The sequence below is a fragment of the Chiloscyllium punctatum genome, chromosome 42 (assembly GCF_047496795.1).
Source record: "Chiloscyllium punctatum isolate Juve2018m chromosome 42, sChiPun1.3, whole genome shotgun sequence".
NCBI classification, from domain to species: domain Eukaryota; kingdom Metazoa; phylum Chordata; class Chondrichthyes; order Orectolobiformes; family Hemiscylliidae; genus Chiloscyllium; species Chiloscyllium punctatum.
The window spans coordinates 34,264,612-34,289,137 of NC_092780.1; the positions used below are offsets into that span (position 1 = coordinate 34,264,612).

The 24,526-nt window shown below is 41.9% G+C and overlaps 1 protein-coding gene across 1 annotated transcript in view; it reads left to right on the forward strand.

The window, feature by feature from the left end:
- The window catches only part of LOC140465885 (integrin alpha-8-like), a 153,622-nt gene that overhangs the window by 53,159 nt on the left and 75,937 nt on the right, over positions 1 to 24,526 (forward strand). Inside the window, exons 7-9 of the mRNA XM_072561780.1 lie at positions 4,917 to 5,045; positions 8,611 to 8,655; positions 16,758 to 16,801. Coding sequence (XP_072417881.1) covers positions 4,917 to 5,045; positions 8,611 to 8,655; positions 16,758 to 16,801 — 218 coding nt within the window. The remainder of the gene's footprint in view (positions 1 to 4,916; positions 5,046 to 8,610; positions 8,656 to 16,757; positions 16,802 to 24,526) is intronic.

Genomic DNA, 24,526 nt, shown 5'->3' on the forward strand with positions numbered 1-24,526 from the left:
GTTAAACTATGTTTGGCGGTAATGAAGCATGTACTTTCAATTTCTAAGTTAAGTTATGCCAAAGGATGGGTGGGGTATTCACCCCTTTTTCTCTTCCACGGTGTATTTACTTTCTTTTCAGCTTGTGTTTGCAGTGTGGCTCTAGCTAGTAGGAGGCAAATTGGCTGGGATGGCTAGATGCCTACTTACAGGCAGTTTGGGATGGGTAGTTGCCCCCTTTGGGCAGGGAGTGAGTTCCCCTATTCAGCGCCATTGCCGTTTTATATGTTAGTTTGTTTTTTGTTTTTTATTGCATATAATTTTTGATAGCTTTGTAGGTTTGTTAAATGTAGTTTAAGTTTTATGTAGTTAAATGTAGTTTTAGTTTATGTAGTTTTTATGTTTGATGGATCATGTGACACTAAGACTTAGCGATTTGTGGTTCGAGTCCCTCAGCTCTGTTACTGCAGAAGGTTATGGCTAATGACTTGATTAAATGGTGTACCTGGAATATCAAAGGGAGTCACTCACCAATTAAGAGGATGAAGGCATTTTTGAAAGCAAGGTGGATATTGTTTTGTTACAGGAGACACATTTGGATGGTAGGGAGCATTTGAAACTACAGCAGAATGGCTTTGATCCGGTTTACTTTTCATCTTTTAATACCAGAAGTAGGGGAGTGGCTATATTGATTGGGAGGAATCTCCCATTTAAGTTACTAGAGTGTGTGAATGACACACATGGGAAACTTGTAATTCTCAAAGCCCTAATAAATGGGGAAGAGTATGGTGTGTTAAATGGTTCTTGTCCTCAAGCTCATCCCCTCAAATTTTTGGTAGATGCGTTTTGTAAACTGGTCAGTCTTGAGTCCTGGAATAGGGGGAGATTTTAATTGTCTCATGGATCCCACAGTAGACAGGTTGCCCAAACGACCCTCGACAGCTTCTGTACAAACTAAACAATTGGTGGATCTATGCGCAGAGTTAGGGTTGGTGGACATCTGGAGGCATCTCCACCCTACAGGCAGGGACTTTACATTTTTTTCAAATCCACACAGATGTCACACCAGGATTGATTTTTTTTCTGACCTGTGGAAACCCTTGACTTGGTGGCATCTTGTACGATTGGTAATATTACCATCTCCGATCATGCTCCAGTGTACCTGTTGGTTAAGATTAAGGACGTTACAGTGTGTTCAAGGTACTGGTAAATGGATCCCTTTATCCTCAAGGATAATAAGCTTGTGGAGTATTTCTCTAGGGAATTTCGGACGTTACTAGACATTAACTCAGGCTTGGTAAGTAGCCCATCCATCCTTTGTGAAACTGCCAAAGCCTATGCCGGGGGGTTAATTATTTCCTACTCTGCTAGTAGGAAGCAGCAGAAGGATGAGCAACAATGTCTCCTTGAAGCACGGTTGAAGGCAGCCAAGAAGGCTTACTTTGACAGGCCTCGTTGGTCAAGCTACAGAGGATTACAGTGCTGCGGTCTGCATTGAATTCCGTGCTCACACAGACAGCAAAGAAAGAGCTTACCTTTGCAAAGCAAAGGTTGTATGAGCATGGTGACAGGCGAGACAAATACTTAGCATATTTCACCACAAAAAGGACTGCCCTCAAGCCATTACAGTGATTAGGGAAGGGTCTGGGAACCTAACATGGGATTCCAAAAAGACTAATTTGGTATTCTGGAGATTTTACTCTAAATTGTACCAATCTGAGGGTTGTGCGGAGGGGTGGGCCAAAATGGAGTCCTTTATCAAGGATCTGGAGCTCCCAGGCATGACTCCAAAACAAAAGTCCTTTCTCAAAGCCCGCTTATCAGAGCAAGAGGTGCAGGAGGCTGTAAAGCCGCTTCAGGGCAGAAAGCACCTGGTCCTGATGGACTTCCCAGCGAATTCTATAAGGATTTATAAACATACCGTCAGGTCTGATACTCTATAAGTTTAATGATTCATACAGCCATGATTGTCTCCCACCATCTCTGAGAGAGGCCAATATTTTGCTCATTCTTAAAAAAGGGAAGGTCCCGGAGGACTGTGCTTCGTATAGGCCCATTTCACTCTTCAATGTGGACTTTAAAATCCTCTCTAAGACTCTTGCGTTTAAGCTGGAGACTGTGTTACCTTCTATTGTTAAAGAGGACCAGATGTGCTTCATAAAGGGCCGCAGGTCCTTCAATAGTGTTAGGAGGCTGCTTAATGTAATTCAAGCATGTCAACAACAGTCAATACAGGGATTAGTGACTTCTCTAGATGCAGAGAAGGCATTTGACCAAGTTGAGCAACAGTTTCTTTTCTATACTCTGGAGCGGTTTGGCTTGGGCGAAGTCTTTACAAGATGGGTAAAGGTTCTCTACAGTGACCCTCTCGCTGCCATCATCACCAATGGGGTGCGATCAAGCGATTTTAACATTTTTCATGGCAGCCAGCAGGGCTGTCCCCTTTCGCCACTACTTTTTACGTCAGTGATTAAAGCATTGGTGGAGGCCATTTGTAGGGATCCTAATATATCAGCTCCACAGGGGGAATCAAAATTACATAAGATTTTATTGTATGTGGACAATGTCCTTTTTTTTGTCAAATCCAGCAGTTTCAGTGCCTTTCCTGATACAATGCATCAGTGCGTTTGGTGCCTTTTTCGGGGTACAAGATTAATCCTGCAAAATCAGAGGCTATGCCTTTGGGTGGTCTTATGAAGGAGCTAGGTTTCGAGGGCAAATCTCGATTCCATTTAAGTGGTCACAGAGGGGTTTGTGCATTTGGGCATATTCATTACTCCAGTTCTGGATCAGCTGTTCAAAGCTAATTTTGTTCAATTTTTGATAAAAATCAAACAAGACCTTCAAAGATGGGAGGCACTTCCGGTCTCGTGGTTGGGTCGGATAGCACTTATTAAGATGAATATTCTCCTCCTTTTGTTGTACCGTATACGGATGCTCCCCCGATTTTCAATAAGCAAACATTCAGGAGATTGAATGGCTGGTTCAACTCCTTTATTTGGCATCATAAGCCACTTCTCATTAAATTAGCTGAACTGCAATTGCCTCACAGATTGGGGGGAGTAGACCTTATGGACATTAAAAGCTACCAACTGAGCTCACTTTTATCCTATGTGACTAATTGGGTCTGTGGGGACCCTCTTTCAATATGGTTAGATATCGAAGCCTCCCAGGCAAAGTACTCCTTACTAGCATACTGTTTCTGGACAAAATGAGGACAGGTAGGGAATATTTCCATAACCCAATTGTTATCAATAATGTTAAAGCATGGAGGGCAATTCCACAGAGGGAAGGCAATATTGGCAAAGCATTTTCTCTTACACCTATAGTGGGTATGCCGGGTTTTCAACCGGGGATGATAGATTCAGGGTTCAAATGTTGGGCAGCTAGGAGTGTGTCTTGCATAGCTGATTTATTTGAGGGAGACACAATGATGTCCTTCAATCAGTTAGCACAGAAATATGAGCTATCTAACAGGGACCTCTTTCGTTTTTTCGAGTTGGGGATTTTATTCAAAATCAGACTACACTTTTGACTGATCCCTACAAATCCGACATAGACAGGAGAGTACCCAGTGCTAAGAGTACACTTTCTGTCAGCACTTTATATCATCAATTGGGGGCTGCCTCCTCAGATGAGTTTGATCCACTCTGCAGGGTGTGAGAGAGAGAGCTAGGTGTTGATGTCTTCTCAGAAACATGGCAAGATATTTGGCAAAACGCAATAAAGATATCAATTTGCAATAGGACCCATACTTTACAGTTGAAGCTTCTCCACAGGGTCCACTTGGCTCTTGACCATTTATCAAAATTTAAACCAAGGGTATCTTCAATATGTCCCAAGTGCAATGTCTGTATGGGCACTCTCATCCATTGTCTCTGGTCCTGTGGTAGGCTTCAAACATACTGGAGCGCTGTGGTGGGTGCAATGGAGGGGACTTTCAGTGTAAGGGTGGAGAAGGACCCAATTTCTCTTCTTTTGGGCCTGCCCAGTGCATTCCCTGCAGATGCACATCAGAAAAAAACTTTTCAACATTCTCAATTTCTGCGCAAGAAAGAATATTTTGCTAGGTTGGGTATCCGATACCCCTCCCCGAGCCAGCCGGGTTGGTGGAAGGGTTATTTTTCACAAGTATGGTGCACCACAAAAATGAGAATTTTTATAAGACACAGCAGCCCTTTTTGGAATACCTGGACACAGATGTATCTGCCACACTAATAAGGGCTATTATATAGCTGTCACAATTGTACTTTACAAGTCCAATATCCAGAGGAGAGGAACTGTGAACATATGAGTGTCTTCTTTGGCTGAGTTGAGTTATTGCTATCTATTAGTTTGTTGTTAGTTATTATTTATTTAGTTACATAGTTAGTTGGGTTTTTATATTATATATTTTTCTATATATATACATTTGTACATGAGGTTGGGTTGGTTTTTTTAACTTTTTTGTGTTCTTTCTTTGTATTGTTTTGAATTGTATTGTTTTGTATCTGTTATTAAATTTTTAAAAATCTATTTTTTCAATAAAAATACGTTTTTAAAAAGTCTCAGTTATATTTTTGAAGCTGTTTAGTTATCTGTCTCCCTAATGATGCTACCAAATGTCACGCTGCTTTCTCATAACATAACATGATGTTTCGAGTCCAGTGACCCTTCTTCTGTTGGCTCTGTTCCTCCCTCCACTGATGTTATCAGACGTGCTGAGTTTTCCAGCAACTTCTGTTTTTCATTTTGATTTCCAGCATCTGCAGTTCTTTTGGGTTTTCTGAAAAAACACTGTTATTGTAGCATCAATCATTTTTTCCATATCATTCCATTCCTACAGTGTCTGCATACTGAACACTACTCAGTGCTACTTAACCTATAAAATCTACAATGAGTGTTTTAGCACAACACCCCTAAAGGACAATTGTTTAAACTTGTTGTAATCCACTCAGGTCAGTTATTTGCTACCAGCAACATTGACATGATTGTCAAGGATTACAAACGTGATCAGCCTCTGAGACCACTAGGATTAAAGAAAGAAACAAAAGATGCCAGAGGGAAAAAAGATAACCATTTTGAAGGTAAGACTTGAATGATTTTCCTCTAAGTTCTAATCCTAATGCTAGTCTCCAGAAATATTATCCTTTCAGAAATTTATTATCCATGTATTTTTGCAACTAGCGTAGATATGGGGAGCACGAAGATTGTATATGATTTAATAATAGGTTGGTATAATTTGCTTAAATTCAGTTCCAAAATCTAAGTCATGGATCATAGAATAGACCTATCATATGATTATTATAGAATCCCTACAGAGTGGAAGCAGGTCCCAACATGTCCACACCAACTCTCTGAAGAATATCCCATTACTCTACATTGATCCCTGACTAATGCACCCATTTTACACATTCCTGAATACTTTGAGCAATTTAGCATGACCAATTCACCTGACCTGCACATCTTTGGATTGCAAGAGGAAATCAGAGCACCCAGAGGAAACCCACGCAGACACGGGGTGAATGTACAAACTCCACACAGACAGTCGCCCAAGGCTGGAATTGAACCCGGGTCCCTCACGCTGTGAGGCAGCAGTGCTCACCATTGAGCCACCATGCTGCCCTGTATGGGTGTGGAGTTCTCCTTTCACTGTGAGGACTCATGCAGTCAAATGCTATTATGGTTAGGTGGTCCTAGCTGAGCAACCACTGGAAAACTTAATATCTTGCCCTGATAAGTTATCAACTGGTTAAGTTCTATCACTACCTGAATGCCCATGCATATAAGGTTTGGCAATTATATCCAGACAGAAGTGAAAAGAAAACATTGCAAATCTTGAGTATAGATAGACCAGCAAATTTGAATGGGGTGGTTGATTGGATGGTGTGCTGAAGAAAACAAAATAAATTTGTTGTTTTTTCTAAAATCTCACAATCCTTCCAGAATCCTTGTCCAACTAGCTGTTGGCACTGGTTGTGCCCATCCTTTGCACCAATCTGGACTCACTGCACACAAACCAAAAAAAAAATAGAAGTTTGTATTGAAATTAATCCCAACATTGGTCATGCCCTTTATGTGAATGTTGCAATGCTACAAATAAGCAAAGTAAATAGAGCTCTTGTGTTGCAGTAGTAGTGCCCCCAACTTTGAGCCAGGAGACCCAGCATTAAATCCCACCTGCTCCAGAGATATGTAATAACATCTCTGAACAGGTTGATTAGGAAATATCTAAGAGTTAATATTTATACTAACTTCAGAAATCCCCTTATACAACCTTCCTAATTTCAGCAGTTCTTCTGACCATATTGACAACAATGCAAATGTTTTGGCTAAATTCATCTCTGTAAGATATTGAATGGAATGGTCATGGGATAAATGCTATTATAGACATGGTCTAGGTTGTCAACAATGTAATTAATTGATAAAATCTGTATGTATTTCAGTGCCTTTCTTCAGGAATGTTATATAAATTTGTAATTTTTAATTGTAATTGTAATTTAGTATTTCCTTTAAGATCCCATTCATCAGTTTCCTGTGACTTGCTCAATTTTGTTATCTATTTTTAATAGCTTTGTCACATGGTTCCATGTTTGTAATTTGATTTGTATGTATGAATATTCTGATGAAACTTACAATGAAATTCCATCTTTGGGCTGCAAACGTATTTCTTGAATGAAGTGCCATATTAGTCTTATAACATTTGAGGGGGTGTCAAAAGTTTTGACTCCACAAATTTCTACTTCATATCTCTTGATCTAACTCAGCAGGATGTGCCTTTAAAAGCACGGACTCTGAATATTACATAAGTAGATTGCCCAATAATTGGAAGATGCTCAGATGTATTTCCTCATGTGGAGAATAGTCAACTGCTCAAACAAATCCACCTTTAATTTGTCCAATACCTCTGCCTGTCAAGCACATAGTTAACCTTTCCTTAATATAATCTTAATCTAATGTACAGCACTTTACATTTCTTCACAGTGTTACAAAAAACAAGAAGAAATTGTGGACCCCACTACAATATCTTAGTTTATCAGAACTCTGATTCTGTACCTATTCCCAAACCAGCTTTACTCTGGTTTTTACTGTGTGTTTAGGATCTAGAAAATGCATTGCATGAGAGTATAGTGGACATAGATTCATTCATGGCATTCAAAGGAAAATTCAATTATTATCTGAAACAGGAAAGCTTGCAAAGCTGCAGGAGAGTGTGTTGAAGTGAATTATTCTTCTCCAGAAATACAACATGATGGAGTGAATGGCCTTCTTCAGTGTTGCAGCCCTTCTAAGATTCTAATTATCTAATAATCATATTTCATTATGTTAGTTCATGGATGAATATTAGTCAGAATACTAGCAGGAACATCCTTTCTTCATGTAAATGTAATGGACTATTTGAAACCAATATGACCGGGGTGACAAGTCCTGGTTAAATGCCTTATCAAAAAGCAACAATCTAACATTCATTCAGTACTGCTGCAAGCTATCAGCCCAGCTTATGTTATCATCCGTTTGGAGTCAGACTTTTTATTTGTCTTACTCAGGTTACATAGAGCAACTGTCAAGCGGACAGCAGTCACCCTGACTCTATTTGTTACCTTCAAAGAATATCATACTATAATATCTGAGAACTAAACACTAATAGTATTTATTTCAATAATGATCTATTTTCTCCCCTTTCATTCACTTTCCCATGAGAATAACTCTGTGCCTTGTCCAAGCACTTGCCAAATAACCCTCTAGCCAGGTGTGTGTCACCCTTTTCCCTCTTGCTAATCCCAAGTGTATGGCTGTCATTTTCCTTTGATTGTTTCAGAAACTCATCAGAATTCCCTCAGCTTTGGGACTCCTTCAAGTCAAATTGCGTGTGTCAGTCCACCCAATCCAGGGACCTTGAAGTTTCAAAATTGTTTGAGTTACATTCAAAGGCTTTTAAAGAACGACAATGAACTTAAAAACAAAAAAGAAATTACTGCCCTCCTGATAAGGCAATCTATACGTCAGATGACCTAGTATTAGAATGAATTATTCAATGATGTGCACACAACACTACCATCAGGATTCTAAGGGTGTCCGATGGCAAAGTATTCATTTTGTTTTTAATTGACTTATGGAATGTGGACTTCACTGACTTGGCCACAATTATTGTCCACCCCTATCTCTTGAGTTACTTTATACATAATTTATACATTACCGATAATTGGCTTTGAGGTGAAGAAGGAATAAGCTTCCACCACTGATATAGTATGAGGTTTCTTCAAGTTCAGTCTGAATGTAATCTATTCTAAAACTCACTGGCAATATTTTCTTTCTCTCTGAAACCGTCAACAGGCATCCCATCAAGTATGTATCCTTTGTTACAGTCCTGTCAGAGATTTGATCTATCAAGACATTGATGCTTAAAAGAAGATTATTGAAGATATTGTCATGTTGGTACCACATCCCACATTATCTTGTCAGTTAAATGACAGATCAGTTTTGTAACCCTGTCAGATATTCGGATTCTAGTGCAAGATGTAATTTGTCTGGATGAGGGAAAATCAGAACACTTCCATTTGAAGATTTGCTCTGTTAAATGCGGCTCGAAAGATGGTGAAATATGTCTCATGTTATTACCTTCATTACAGTCTGAACACATTTGCTTTACAGGTTACTCACTCGCTATGGGGGAATTTACAGGAGACTCTGTTAAAGGTAAAGTTCAGTGTCTTTGACTATTCCACTCTAATGTCACATTATTACACTTGCCCTTATTAATCCCAAACGTCTCTAGAATGGATCAGTTTACATTGGCTGAAAAAAAGTGACATAAGACAGGAGAATTTAATTCTGAACAGGTTTTATTGGGAATAGAATCGAGTTAAGCCTTATTTTGATGAGGTGCTAGGCAGCCTAAAGTCCCTAAGGGCTGCCATAAAACCATATTCTTATAAATTCATCTCCCGACTTCCACTGAAGAATACAAGTGCTACAAGAACAGGGACATGATGAGGATTGTTAAAGAGGTCTTTGTCTCAGCTGGAGATGTTCCAGTCAATTACAGTCAACTTTGTGTGTACCTGACCCATGTCATTTCCTCAAGATTGTGAACCATAACTGACACAATTTTACTGCAAGTTCAACAGTTTTATTGCCAAGAGATGATAGGTAAAACAAAAACACATATAGAGGTGAAATAACTCCACAGCAGTCAGTAACCAGTTACCAAGTCACCCTTTATCTAGAAGTGGACAATACATGGACTCTGACCAGCTGGCTCAGAGCCCTTCCCGAGAGTGAGAAGAATCCTTGAAATTCCTGTTTATCTGTCAGCCAGGGCTCCCTAATTGGCCCAGGTTAACAACCCCAATCAGGAAACTCATATTCAATAAGGTTCACCTGGCCAACTTCATTCCAATCACTACAAGAGGTAAGTTAAGGAACATATGGTTACACCCTAGTTAGTCAGGTTATCTTAACTGCAGGTTGATTGGGTGGTCTGACTAGGATTAACTATCGATGAAAGTTGTGAGTTTATGTGTTGACTGCTCAGCTACTGCCTTCATGTTTTATTGTTCTGAGACACTCTTATTTGCCTCAGGGGTTTGTGATCAGTCTTTGAATGGACCATATTTAACTAGACTATATCATGTGAGCTTCCTTTGCATGGTTGGATAGTCACAAGGCTTCTGACCTTGCCTCTGGTATTGCTTCAAGGTATCATATGTTTTCACAAGTATTTATATGACTGCCTTGAGGCATGGGACATTGATACATATCAAAGGTAAACAGAACCAAAGCTAGTTCCTCCATCAGCAATCAATTTAACAATAAATCTCAGGTATTCTTTTAAGTACATTGATACAGGAATCTTAAGTATATTCCTGCACTTAATAGTTATTAAAGAGTTTCTTATCACACTCATCTAATATAACATTAGCGTCTAATTCTACAATTTTCAGTATCAGATGCCAAAATTCCTTGGTCAGGGAGATAGAACTAAAACATTACCAAATAAAGATATTAAGTTAAAACTTGTTGTTTTGCACTCCTTGGGCTTGACACACAAGAAACCAAATGTGGAGATGGAACAGCAATTGATACAACATTGTATGGGAATTGTTAGTATGGGAAGGCAGAGGTACTTTTGATGGTCAATATTGAATATTTTCAGCTAAGATTGATGGTTAACTGTTCCTGCTGAATCCCCATGCCAACAATAGTCAAACTAATCAGTACTCTCTTCTCATACTCAATACGTTGGTGTTCCCTTTCCAAGTTTGTTTTCTTGCATGTTAGTCCCGAAGACAGCAAATCAAAAAGCTTTGACTTCATCTGTCCTTTTTTTAAGTAATGTTGGGAGCAGAAAGTGGTGGCATGTACCCTTGAAAGGCCAAGAATTTGAACCAGAGCTTGGGATGACCCAATTTCTGTTCTGTTGCAGTTTAATGTCATGGAGAGAGGCGAGTGGAATTTCTGTCTGCTGTCAATGTTGCAGCGCCTCTGTCATATTCCCAGGAACACAAAGCTGAGTGGAAGGCATGGCTGTTCAGAGCAGATGTGGGATCCATTCTTGGTCTCATCTTAAAAACTGGACAAAGCTGATCAATCCTACTGGAAATGACTGACCTTGTAACAAACATGCAAGTGGAACATCTTTTATGTTAGACTTAGGCCCATTGAGCTGCTGACTCACCCAGCCCTTCATACCCCATCCTTTCAGAGTGACAACCTGTCCATGCAATTCAAGGCTAGGCCATTGGAGTGATTGATCCATGATGCTTTATAGACCTCTCAATTATCAAAATCGACCCACCTTCAGTGTGTGGTGCAGGGGTAGAACTAATGGCAGGTACAAGGCCTGTAGAATGGGCAGTTAGAAGTTATGCCAGGGTAGAACAGAAACTGTGGCATTTTGCAGGTCATGGGGATACTTGTAATTCACAAAGTGGATTTGGTCTGGATGAAAAGTAAAGATTCCAAGGAGGAACCAATCTTACTGTGAAGTGCTGCTGGAAACTTCCAGTTTAATATAACAGGATGCATAACGGTGTCTTTCAAGGTGATATAGTGCACCAAAGTTGCTACCAAAGGACTCACTGTGGTGTGCTACAGTATACCTTGTAGATGGTACACACTGATTCTACTGTTCATCAATGGTAGCGGGAATATATGTTAAAGATGGTGAATGTGATGCCAACCAATTTTGACCTGAATGATGCCAAGCTTCCAGTGCTTAGCACTGCTGCCTCACAGCACCAGGGACTCAAGTTCGAATCTAACCTCAGGTGTGGAGTTTGCACATTCTCCCTGTGTCTGCGTGGGTTTCCTCCGGGTGTTCTGGTTTCCTCCCACAATCCAAAGATGTGTAGTTAGGGGGGAATTGGCCATGCTAAATTGCCCATAGTGTTCAGGAATGTGTAGGTTAGGTGCATTAGTCAGCGGTAAATGTAAGGAGAATGGGTCTGGGTGGGTTAGTCTTCGGAGGATCAATGTGGACTTGTTGGGCACTGTAGGAATTCTTTGGAGTGTTGTTGAAGCTGCACCAATCCAGGCAAGTGGAACCTATTCCATTAACTTCCTAACCAGTACCTTGTAGATAGTGTGGAACAAGAGATAGAGTAATCCAGTCTCTTCTAAGGTCAGCAGATGCACAGCAGCACCAGCACCTTCAAGTTCTCCTCTAAGCTGCACACCATCCTGAATTGGAAATATATCACTGTTCCTTCACTGTAACTGGGTCAAAATCTTGAAAATCCTTTCATAATAACACTGTTGGCACACCTACATTAAAGGAACTGCAGCAGATGAAAATGGGAGTTCATCACTACCTTCGCAAGGCCAACTGGAATGGGCAATAAATGATGTAACAGATAATGCAATTGTGACATGGGCAGAAAACTCAGAGAGATGGAGACTACTGCGTTCTCTATTAGAATGTAGTAACCAAGGAAATAAAGAATTGAAATTACTCTATTGTTTGATGGAGACTACTGCGTTCTGTATTAGAATGTAGTAATTGAGGAAATAAAGAGTTGGAATTACTCTACTGTTTGATGGAGACTACTGTGTTCTGTATTAGAATGTAGTAATTGAGGAAATAAAGAGTTGGAATTACTCTACTGTTTGATGGAGACTACTGCGTTCTGTATTAGAATGTAGTAATTGAGGAAATAAAGAGTTGGAATTACTCTACTGTGTCTAAATCCAGGTTATTGGTAGAATAGAGCAAAGGAGAAAACCCAACAAGTTCAACAGTGAGGGGAGAGGGACAAGCCACCCATTAGAATAAGTCATGATGTGGAGGTGCCAGTGTTGGACTGGGGTGGGATTTTTAACGTTAGAATAAGTGTTGACAGGCCCATGATACAGACTTCTATCCTGTAATCAATCCTACCTTAAAGGAGATGATGGATTGGCTTTGCGGAATCAGGAATTTAGGTGCTCACTGGAAAGTTCCCAGCCACTGACCTGCTCTTGTAGCCACAATATGTATAGGGTTGATTAGTTGGGACTTCAGGACATTGATAGTGGGGATTCAGTAATAGTAATGCAACTGGATGTCTGAAGGTGATGGTTAGATTCTCTCTTGTTTGAAATGAGTCATTGCCCCTTAATTGTGAGGTAGCAATGTTACTTGCCATTTATTAATCCACGCCTGTTAGTTGCTGTACATGGACATGGACTGCTCCAGTACCTATGGAATTGTGCTAAATTTTGGACAACCTTTTAATGGTGAGAAGTTCATTCATGACGCAGCTGAAGATGGTTGGGCTCAGACACTACTCTGCAAAACTCTTCCATAGCTGAGACAATTGACCTCCAATCATAGCCTTTGTGCTGAGGGAGACCCCAGAGGTTTCTGCCAATTCCCATTGACACAAGGTTTGCTGATGTTCCCCAATACTGGATTAGTGGTGCTGGGAGAGCACAGCAGTTCAGGCAGCATCCAACGAGCAGCGAAATTGACGTTTCGGGCAAAAGGCCTTCATCTATTCCTGATGAAGGGCTTTTGCCCGAAACGTCGATTTCGCTGCTCGTTGGATGCTGCCTGAACTGCTGTGCTCTTCCAGCACCACTAATCCAGTATTTGGTTTTCAGCACCTGCAGTCATTGTTTTTACCTTGATGTTCCCCAATGCCAATCAAAAGCTGCCTTGATGTCAAGGGCAGTCACACCTCTTGGTCTACATAGAGCACAGGGCTGCTGTGTGTTTGGTTCAGTGGGATATCTATGACTCAGTATTAAACTCTGGTCTCTGAGTTTATAATAATTATAGGTTCAAGCCCCATTCTAGGCATGTGAGGACAAGATATTGATGATAATGCTGCTTAGTGGTACTACTATGAGAGGTGCTGCCTTTTGGAAAAGGAGTTAAACCAACACTTCGCAGGAATATTATAGAATCCCTATAGTGTGGAAACAGCCCATTTGGCCCAACAAGTCCACATGGACCTGCTGACGAGTATCCCACCCAGACCCATTCCCTTACTCTATCACTATACATTCCTCTGACTAATGCATCTAACCTACACTTCACTGAACATTATGGGCAATTTAGTATGGCGGAAATGGGTACTGCAGATGCTGGAGATCAGAGTCAAGATTAGAGTGGTGCTGGAAAAGCAAGGGGGGGGGGGGGGGGTCAGGCAGGATTGAGGAGCAGGAAAAAAATTGACGTTTCCTGATGAAGGGCTTTTGCCCAAAACGTCAATTTTTCATGCTCCTTGGATGCTGCCTGACCCACAATTTAGTATGTCCAATTCATCAAACCTGCACATCTTTGGACTGTGAGAAGAAACTGGAGCACCTAGAGGAAACCTACGTAGACATGGGGAGAATGTGCAAACTCCCTGAGCAGTCACCCGAGGCTGGAATCGGACCCAGGTCCCTGGCATTGTGAGGCAGCAGTGCTAACCACTGAGTCACCTCATGATAGAAGGTGAAGTCTTTGGACTAGCTTCTACCTTTTGAGGATCGGAAAAATCAGTTGGATGCTGTTTAAATGCAGGCCCCCTTGCTTTTAATCAAATTAATTTATTGAAATTTATATGTTGTTCAATCTTTCTTTGAATTTCAACATTTCAAAGTTACATTTAGACTAAAGGCAAGGCTTTGGTGCCTGGTTATCAAATAAATCACATTTATGACTTGAACAGCAATAAATCCAATCTGTCCTCAGCAGAGATTTTGCAGCTTCACAAATAGTAGACCTTCACTCCTCAAATTTCTCTCTGATTAATACCTTCGCAAAATGCAATACCCAGCCCCAATAACTTTATTATAAACAGCAAGTGATTCACAAGATAAGTTGGAATATTTAAAGCATTTGAATTTTGGAATCAAACCAATAGTTAAATGTTCCAAATATAGCGATATTCAAGGAAGTGCTCTGTTATGAGACAATTGTACAGATACTCTTTTACTGTACTGGCAATTTTCGATGGTACTGTAGATTGAAACTGGTGCTTAGTGAATAGTTGATTTACTGGCAGTCTGAAACAGTTGCCTGTGCTATCCATAATGCTCGAATTCACTTGATCTGTTCAGCTATTTGTTAAAATACTGTTTAATTTGTGCGCTGGAATTTTTGTGTGGAACCAGTTATCCCCGGTGCTGGTTTAAGGATTTCTGGTGCTCTATAACCAGGAGCATGGTTAAGATGCAGAGAAACCCAAACTGACTGTAGGAAATATGGAGTAGCTGGTGCCTGGTGCTTTTATCTTTAGCTGCAGGTTGCCATTTTGCAACATTCAATAATATCCTCACACTTCGACTGCGCAACATTGCACAACATACACCATTGCCACAATTAGTGGGAAAGAGTTTGCTTCATATATTGTCACTTGAAGCAATGCCAAGGAAAGCTGCATCCCCTTGGGGAGAGCCAGCTCTGCAGCCCATACAGGTTTCCCCCTTATGACCATAGAGAAACTCATATGACCACACGGTTAATTGAGCGCAATACAGTCTGCCCCCTGGAGGACTGGATTTGTTTGCTCAGCAGGAACTTATCCACGCTGTCGTTTGGACAACACAGTAAACTACATGATTCAAGTGGGTGAAAGACTCATGCTAACTACTTGGCAGAAGAAATATTTTCAAATGCTGTCTTTGGGGCGGCACAGTGGCTCAGTGGTTGGCACTGCTGCCTCACAGGATTAGGAACCCAGCTTCAACTCTAGCCTTGAGCAACTGTCTGTGTGGAGTTTGCACATTCACCCTGCATCTGTGTGGGTTTCCTCCAACAGTCCAAAGATGTGCAGGTTAGGTGGATTGGTGATGTTAAATTGCCCTGTGGTGTCCAGGGATGCAAATTAGACACACTAAATGCTGGCTTACAGTTAGAGGGCTGCATTCGTGTTGCCCTTCAAAGGGTCGGTGCAGACTTGATGGACTGAATGGTCTGACCCTTCTCTAGCTTTTATCCACATCTTAAGGATTAAAACAACTTCAACATCACTGGGCATCGTTTACACAATGGAACATCCTCAGTTGCTTGCCTGGAGCATCATGAAACAAAATGTGACAATGAATCCCATAATGCAATATTCACGCAAGTGGGGAAAAAGCTTGGCTGAAGAGGTAGGTTTTGAGGAGGAGAGAGAGAAAGGTGGAGAAATGGAAAGGTTAAGGAGGGAATTTGAGAGCTTTAGATTTTGGTAGCTGAAAGGCACAGCTAGCAAAGATGAAGCGATTAAAACAAGACTTGCTCAAGAGGCTAGAGTCAGAGAAGCACATCCCAAGGTCTTCATATCAAATTGATATATGTGCTCTGATGTGCTCCCACTGCGTCGTGTGACAGTTATAGGTGCGAATCTACGTGCAGCGATATTTTCACAAACTGCAGTGAGATGAATGACTCTATAATCTGGATATTGTTGCTAATGATTTCTGAGGAAAGAATGTGACTAGAACTCCTGAAATGAACCCTCTCTTTTGAAAGAGAGCATCTTGTATAATTGCCTGAACCGCTGGAAAAGGCAGGTACATCCTTGGTTTAGCATTTCTCTTTCTCTCAAGGGACAACTCTCTCTAAGTGCTTCACTGAAGTTTGAACAAATATTTGTATTTATGCAGTGGCTTTAATGCAGAAAGCAAATGCTGTAAGGAATTTAGATTTTTCAGCCCAGACAGCACTTGGGCAGAGTGTGAATGTACAATCTTCTGGACTGAGGCCAAGACACAACCAACTGAGCTGAGGTCACTCTGTGGGAAATTCAACTCTGTGTTCGCAATCCGTTATCCTTCACAAAATTCTGGATAAATTGATCCATTCCACCATTCATTGTGGAATTCCCATTGTGGAATTCATTGCCACAGAGTGCAGCGGAGGCTGGGACGTTAAATGTCTTCAAGGCAGGGATTGATAAATTCTTAATCTTGCAGAGAATTAAGGGCTACGGGGAGAGTGCAGATAAGTGGCGTTGAAGTGCCCATCAGCCATGATTTAATGGCAGAGTGGACTTGATGGGCCGAATGGCCTTACTTCCACTCCTATATCATATGGTCTTATGGTCTTATTGCTGTTTATGAGATTTTGGAATAACAAGATGACACCACTGCGTTCCCCTTGATCCAGACAGAAATCTATCCCTTATTCATTGGAGGCCCAACCAGGAATGTCTTTACCCATCAGCTTTACAATCCCCACCACCCTCAGCTATCCTCCTATCAAGCTCAGCTTGGGATTTCCACTCTCAGAATCCATGAGCCACACTGAGATGTCGTTGTTCCTGCATCAGCTTTGTACATGGTCTGGTTACTAAAGTCCTTGTTATCAAAAGAAAACTCTAACCTGTCTATTCTTTTTATAGATTATCTTCTGGGAGCTCCCAGGGCAAAACACGCATTGGGATCGGTATGTATGATTGGTTAAATAAATGTTGATGAATATTGGCACGTTGTAACATGCTCTGTGTTTAACATTGAACAAATATTTTGAGCGCATTTTCTTCTGTTAGATCCAAGTTTGATATATTCAGAATTCACCCCTTCAAACCCGGTCCAATTGAGAAAAAAACACACTTGTGTGAAAATTAAAAAGAAGTTTCTGGAAAAGCTCAGCAGGTCTGAGTTCTCCGGAAAGATCACCAGACCTGAAATATTAACCCTGATTTTTCTTCATGGATGCAGCTAGACCTGCTGAGCTTTTCCAGCAATTTCTGTTTTTGCTTCTGATTTACATCATCCATCTATTTTCTGAGGACCTGTATCCCTCTGCTCCCTGCCCATTCATGTACTTGTCTAGATACATCTTAAATGATGCTGTTGTGCCCGACTCTATCACCTCCACTGGCAATGCATTCCAGGCACTCACCACCCTCTGCATAAAGAACTTGCCAGGCATATCTCCTTTAAACTATTCTCCTCTCACTTTGAACTCATGACCCCTAGTAATTGAGTCCCCCACTCAGGGAAAAAGCTTCTTGCTATCCACCCTATCTGTACCTCTCATGATTTTGTAGACCCTCAATCAGGTTCCCCCTCAACCTCCATCTTTCTAATGAGAATAATCCTAATCTACTCAACTTCTCTTCATAGCTAGTGCCCTCCATACCAGGCAACATCCTGGTGAACCTCCTTTGCACCACCGCCAATGCATCCACATCCTTTTGGTAATGTGGCGACCAGAATTGTATGCAGTATTCCAAATGTGGCTGAACCAAAGTCTTATACGACTGTAACATGACCTATCATGTACCCAATACTCCATCCGATGAAGGAAAGCATGACATATGCCTTCTTGACCATTCTATTGACCTGTGTTTCTACCTTCAAGGTAAAATTGACCTGAATACCCAGATCTCTCTGTACATCAATTTTCCCAAGGTTTTTCCTTTTACTGTATAGTTTGGTCTTGAACTGATATAGTTCTTTTGGTTTCTACATTTACATGAAATTGTTCATTTTGGAAGGATGAACAAAAAAACAGAATATTTTTTTAAATGGAGATAAGCTGTAGCAAGCTGATACACCAAAGGATTTGGAGTATATGTGCATGAAACACAGAAAGCTAGCACTGTTGCAGAGGTAGGAAAGAAGGCTAATAAAATGTTGGCCATTATTTCAAGAGGGTTGAAGTATAAGAGTAAGGAAGCCTGACTGCAACTCTACAAGGTGCTGGGGAGACGATATCTAGAGTACTGAGAGCAATTTTGGTCCCTTATTTAAGAAAATATATCATTTTATTGGAGAAATTCAAAGAACGTCATTAGGATGATCCCTGGTGTAGAAGGATTGGCTTGTGAGCAAAGATCAAACCGGGTTGGGATTTTACTCACTGGAATTCAAAAGAATGAGAGGTGATCTCATTGAAACATGTTGGATTTTGAAGGGGCTTGACAGGATAATTACTAAGAGGATGTTTCCCCTCATGGGAGAGTCTTGGACTAAAGGGCAAAGTCTCAGAATAAAGGAGTGCCATCTTAAGACTGAAATGTGGAGGAATTACTTATCTGGGTTGGCACGGTAGCTCAGTGGTTAGCGCTGCTGCCTCAGAGCACCAGTGACCTGGGTTCAATCCTAGCCTCAGGTGACTCTCTGTGTGGAGATAGCACATTCTCCCCCTGTCTGGGTGCTCTGGTTTTCTCACACAGTCCAAAGATGTGCAGGTTAGATGAATTGACCATGCTAAATTGCCGATAGTGTAGGTTATGAGTCAGGGGTAAAATATAGGATGGGGGGTGGGTTACTCTTCGGAGGGTCAGTGTGGACTTGATGAGCTGAAGGGCCTGTTTCCACACTGGAGGGATTCTTCTTCGAGATGGTTGTATCTTTGGAACTCCTTGTTGCAGAGAGCTGTGGGGGTACAGTCCTTGTTTCTATTTAAGGCTGAGATAGATTCTTGATCAGTAAGAGTGTCAAGGGTTTTGGGGAAAAGGCAGGAAAGTGGATATGAGGAATATCAGATTGGCCATGATCCTAGTGAATGGCAGAGCAGGCTTGAGGGGCCAAATGGACTACTCCTCTTCCTACTTCTCATTGTCTCATTTCAGTCCTGTTGAACCTCTGCAGACTTTCTGTATTTTATTTCATTCCATTGACCACCTATGGGCCTTTAACTCTCAGTGTTTTGTAATAAAGGCAGCTTTAATCTCAATTAAAGACCAGTTATGACCAGGAGCTGGTGATGAAATGATGCTCAACACTTTGCCCTGTTATCCCTTCAGCAATAGTATTCATTAAGTTTTGAAAGAATAAAATATGCATTGAATTTCAAAAAGTTGAATGTCTCAGCTGAAGAGGAATAGGGCCTTTCAAAACTGAATGGTTTTGACCATTTTACTGGAAGGTTCAAAGAACTTTCCTTAAATCAAATTAAAGTGGAATATGAGAGGCATCAAGGCGTGAACTAGTTAATCTGAGCTTAATCCCAATCGACTCACTCTGGTTACAATGAAGTTTTGATTCCTTTTCATCTAAGTTTGACTTAATTTCTTTTTAATTTTATAATATACCAACCCCATTAAACACAAAATGTGGCCAAGCTGCCTGGAAGATTGGTATTTTTATTGGTATTTTTATTGAGACCATTTGGGATTCTGAACAACATACGTTAGAAAGTTTCTAAACAGGTTAGGAATTTTACTCAGTTTCATTGAAAACATCTCTCAACACAATTAAATCCATTCTTTATTGTTATGCTTTGAAGCTCCTTTTTCCAGTGGAAATAGATGACTTTATCTAAATTAATAGATTATCATTTATTTTCCTTTTGAAGTGACTGATAGCATTTGGATGAAGGATGGTTAGCTCAGGTGACTACATGGATGAAGCTTCTCACCATCCAGGATAAAACAGTCTGCTTGGTTTTCACCACATCCACTCCCTCCACCAATGATGCACGGCTAGGTATACTATCTACAAGATGCACTGCAGAAATTCACCAGTCTCCTTAGACTGCACCTTCCTAATGTTTTCAGATCAGAGGGGTGCTGGAAAAGCACAGCAGGTCAGGCAGCATCTGAGGAGCAGGAAAATCGATGTTTGGGGCAAAACCCCTCCATCAGGAATGGAGGCAGGGAGCCTCCAGGGTAAAGAGATAAAAGTGGGGGTAGTGGGGCTGGGGAGAAGGTAGCAAAGAGTACAATAGGTGAATGGGGGTGGGGATGGAGGTGATAGGTCAGAGAGGAGGGTGGAGTGGATAGGTGGGAAGGGAGATTGGCAGGTAGGACAGGTCATGAGGGCAGTGCTGAGCTGGAAGGTTGGAACTGAGGTAAGGTGGGGGTGGAGGGGAGATGAGGAAACTGGTGAAGTCCACATTGATGCCCTGGGGTGCACCCTCCTAACCCATAGCTGCTTCCATCTCAAAGGACAAGGAAACGGATTCATGGGAAAACCATCCCCTTCAAGATCTCCTCCAAGGCACTTACCATCCAGATTGATATATTACTGCTCCTTTAGCGCTGTTGGGACAGAAACCTGGAACTCCCTCCCAACCAGCATGTGGGTCTAACTACAGCGAATAGTGTAGCTCACCATTACTTCACAAGGGCAACTAGGGATAGGCAATATTGCTGATGAAATTAGCGATGCCCATATGCAGTGAGATGGGCACATATTATACACTGGTTCTGGTACGGGCTGTTGTATTATTACACAGACCTCAGGAGTACACTATCCATTTGAGATGGCTAGAAGACATCATAACATGTGATGGTCTTGTATAAACTGTCTCTGTCTTACTCTCATACATTCAGTTGAGAGTTGGGCTGCTAGTCATTAGTTAAATATAAGCAAAATTTTGCAGATACTGGAAATCCAAAATAAAAACAGAAAGGGATAGAGGAACTCAGCAGGTCTAGCCGCAAGGAGTATCAGAAATAAGGCATGGATCGGTACTTGGGACTATGATGTTGTGGCCATCACGGAAACGTGGATAGAAGAGGGACAGGAATGGTTGTTGGAGGTTCCTGGTTACAGATTAGATTAGATTAGATTACTTACAATGTGGAAACAGGCCCTTCAGCCCAACAAGTCCACACCGCCCCGCCGAAGTGCAACCCACCCATACCCCTACATCTACCCCTTTTAGCATGGCCAATTCACCTGACTTGCACATCTTTGGACTGTGAGAGGAAACCGGAGCACCCGGAGGAAACCCACGCAGACACGGGGAGAATGTGCCTGAGGCGGGAATTGAACCCGGGTCTCTGGCGCTGTGAGGCAGCAGTGCTAACCACTGTGCCACCGTGCCGCCCAATACTTGTCCCGGTTTCAGATGTTTCAGTAAGATTAGGGAGAGTGGTAAAAAAGGAGTTGGTGTAGCTTTGCTAATTAGAAATGGTATAATGGCTGCAGAAAGGCAGTTCGAGGGGAATCTGCCTTTGGAGGTAGTATGGGCTGAAGTCAGAAATAGGAAAGGAGCAGTCACCTTGTTGGGTGTTTACTATAGGCCCCCCAATAGCAGCAGAGATGTGGAGAAACAGATTGGGAAACAGATTTTGGAAAGGTGCAGAAGCCACAGGGTAGAAGTCATGGGCAATTTCAACTTCCCAAATATTGATTGGAAGCTCTTTAGATCAAGTAGATTGGACGGGGCGGTGTTTGTGCAGTGTGTCCAGGAAGCTTTTCTAACTCAGTATGTAGATTGTCCGACCAGGGGGGTGGCCATATTGGATTTGGTACTTGGTAACGAACCGGGACAAGTGATGGGCTTGTTAGTGGGTGAGCATTTTGGTAATGGTGATCACAATTCTGTGACTTTCACCTTGGTTATGGAGAGAGATAGGTGCGTGCAACAGGGTAGGTTTTACAATTGGGGGAAGGGTAAATACAATGCTGCAAGACAGAATCTGAGGAGCATAAGTTGGGAGCATAGGCTGTCAGGGAAGGATGTCGTTGAAATGTGGAACTTTTTCAAGGAACAGTTAAGATGTGTATGTACCTGTCAGGCAGGAAAGAAATGGTCATGTGAGGGAACCTTGGTTGACTAGGGAGGTTGAATGTCTAGTAAAGAGGAAGAAGGAGGCTTACATAAGGTTGAGGAAACAAGATTCAGACAGAGCGTTGGAGGGATACAGGATAGCCAGGAGGGAGCTGAAGAAAGGGATTAGGAGAGCTAAGAGAGGGCATGAAAAATCTTTGGTGGGTAGGATCAAGGATAACCCCAAAGCCTTTTATGTGTATGTGAGAAACATGAGAATGACGAGAACGAGGGTAGGTCCGATCAAGGACAGTAGTTGGAGACTGTGTATTGAGTCGGAAGAGATAGGAGAGGTTTTGAATGAGTACTTTTCTTCAGTATTTACAAATGAGAGGGACCGTATTGTTGAAGAGGAGAGTGTGAAACGGACTGGTAAGCTAGAGGAGATACTTGTTAGGAAGGAAGATGTGTTGGGCATTTTGAAAAACTTGAGGATAGACAGGTCCCCCGGGTCTGACGGGATATATCCTAGGATTATGTGGGAAGCAAGAGAGGAAATTGTAGAGTCGTTGGCAATGATCTTTTCGTCTTCACTGTCAACAGGGGTGGTACCAGGTGACTGGAGAGTGGCGAATGGTGTGCCCCTGTTCAAAAAAGGGAATAGGGATAACCCTGGGAATTACAGGCCGGTTAGTCTTACTTCGGTGGTAGGCAAAGTAATGGAAAAGGTACTGAGGGATAGGATTTATGAGTATCTGGAAAGACACTGCTTGATTAGGGACAGCCAGCACGGATTTATGAGGGGTAGGTCTTGCCTTACAAGTCTTATTGAATTCTTCGAGGAGGTGACCAAGCATGTGGATGAGGGTAGAGCAGTGGATGTAGTGTACATGGATTTTAGTAAGGCATTTGATAAGGTTCCCCATGGTAGGCTTATGTGGAAAGTCAGGAGGCATGGGATAGTGGGAAATTTGGCCAGTTGGATAGCGAACTGGCTAACGGCTCCAAGTCAGAGAGTGGTGGTAGATGGTAAATATTCAGCCTGGAGCCCAGTTTTAAGTGGAGTTCCGCAGGGATCAATTCTGGGTCCTCTGCTGTTTGTAATTTTTATTAATGACTTGGAAGAGGGAGTTGAAGGGTGGGTCAGTGAATTTGCAGATGATACGAAGATTGGTGGAGTTGTGGATAGTGAGGAGGGCTGTTGTCGGCTGCAAAGGTACTTAGATATGATGCAGAGCTGGGCTGAGGAGTGGCAGATGGAGTTCAACCCAGTCAAGTGTGAGGTTGTCCATTTTGGAAGGACAAATAAGAATGCGGAATACAGGGTTAACGGTAGGGTTCTTAGTAAGGTGGAGGAGCAGAGGGATCTTGGGGTCTATGTTCATAGCTCTTTGAAAGTTGCCACTCAGGTGGATAGAACTTGTAAGAAGGCCTATGGAGTATTATCGTTCATTAGCAGAGGGATTGAATTCAAGAGTCGTGAGGTGATGTTGCAGCTGTACAGGACCTTCGTAAGGCCACATTTGGAGTACTGTGTGCAGTTCTGGTCGCCTCACTTTACGAAAGATGTGGAAGCTTTGGAGAGGGTGCAGAGGAGATTTACCAGGATGTTGCCTGGAATGGAGAATAGGTCATACGAGGATAGGTTGAGAGTGCTAGGCCCTTTCTCATTGGAACAGCGAAGGATGAGGGGTGACTTGATAGAGGTTTATAAGATGATCAGGGGAATAGATAGAGTAGACAGTCAGAGACTTTTTCCCCGGGTACAACAGAGTGTTACAGGGGGACCCAAATTAAGGTGAAGGGTGGAAGGTATATCGGGGATGTCAGGGGTAGGTTCTTTACCCAGAGAGTGGTGGGGGCATGGAATGCGCTGCCTGTGGGAGTGGCAGAGTCAGCATCATTGGTGACCTTTAAGCAGCAATTGGATAGGTACATGGATAGGTGCTTAAGCTAGGACAAATGTTTGGGACAACATCGTGGACCAAAGGGCCTGCTCTGTGCTGTATTGTTCTATGACCTATGTTCTATCTGTGGAGAGAAAACCAGAGTTAACCTTGTGAGTCTTGATTAACTTTCCTTCAGAACTAGAAAATGGTGGACAGAGGGGGAGGAGAAATGAATGGAATACATTGTGAGGGTGCTCACCACAAAACACAAAGGCAGTGCTAACGGTTGTAAAGGAGATATAGAGATATTAAAATTGGTGTAACTGAAGGTTGAAAAGGAGAAAATGTCCCTGCTCTACTGAGACCGTCAAGCAATACAAACTGGGAGAAAATGTGAGAGAAATGGAGAATAGATGTCAACCTCGCTCAGTGGTGACCTCTAGTGGCTGTAAAGTGCCTAAGCAGAAACCAAGGTGTTGATCCTCCAATCACCATCATGATGGTCTGAAGGCTTTCTGCTTCTTCCTTGAAAAGAGGCCTGAACAGTTCCATCCCTCAATATACTCCTTCATCTGGCTGAGTCTGTTTCACTTTTCCTTTAAGCTCATTTACCTTATTCTTTATTCTGCGTGCATTCAGATATAACACCTTCAGTCCTGTATTAACCATCTCTCTTCTCACTGTCATTCGTTTGTCCAGTGTGTTTGAACTTTGATTGCTATCCCTTTCCATACATTCTGTCCTATTTGTGTCTGTGCTGGAGATTTTAATAACCTCTCCTGAGTTCTGCACTCTTATCTCCTTCTTTAATTCAGGTTTTCTGATTTCC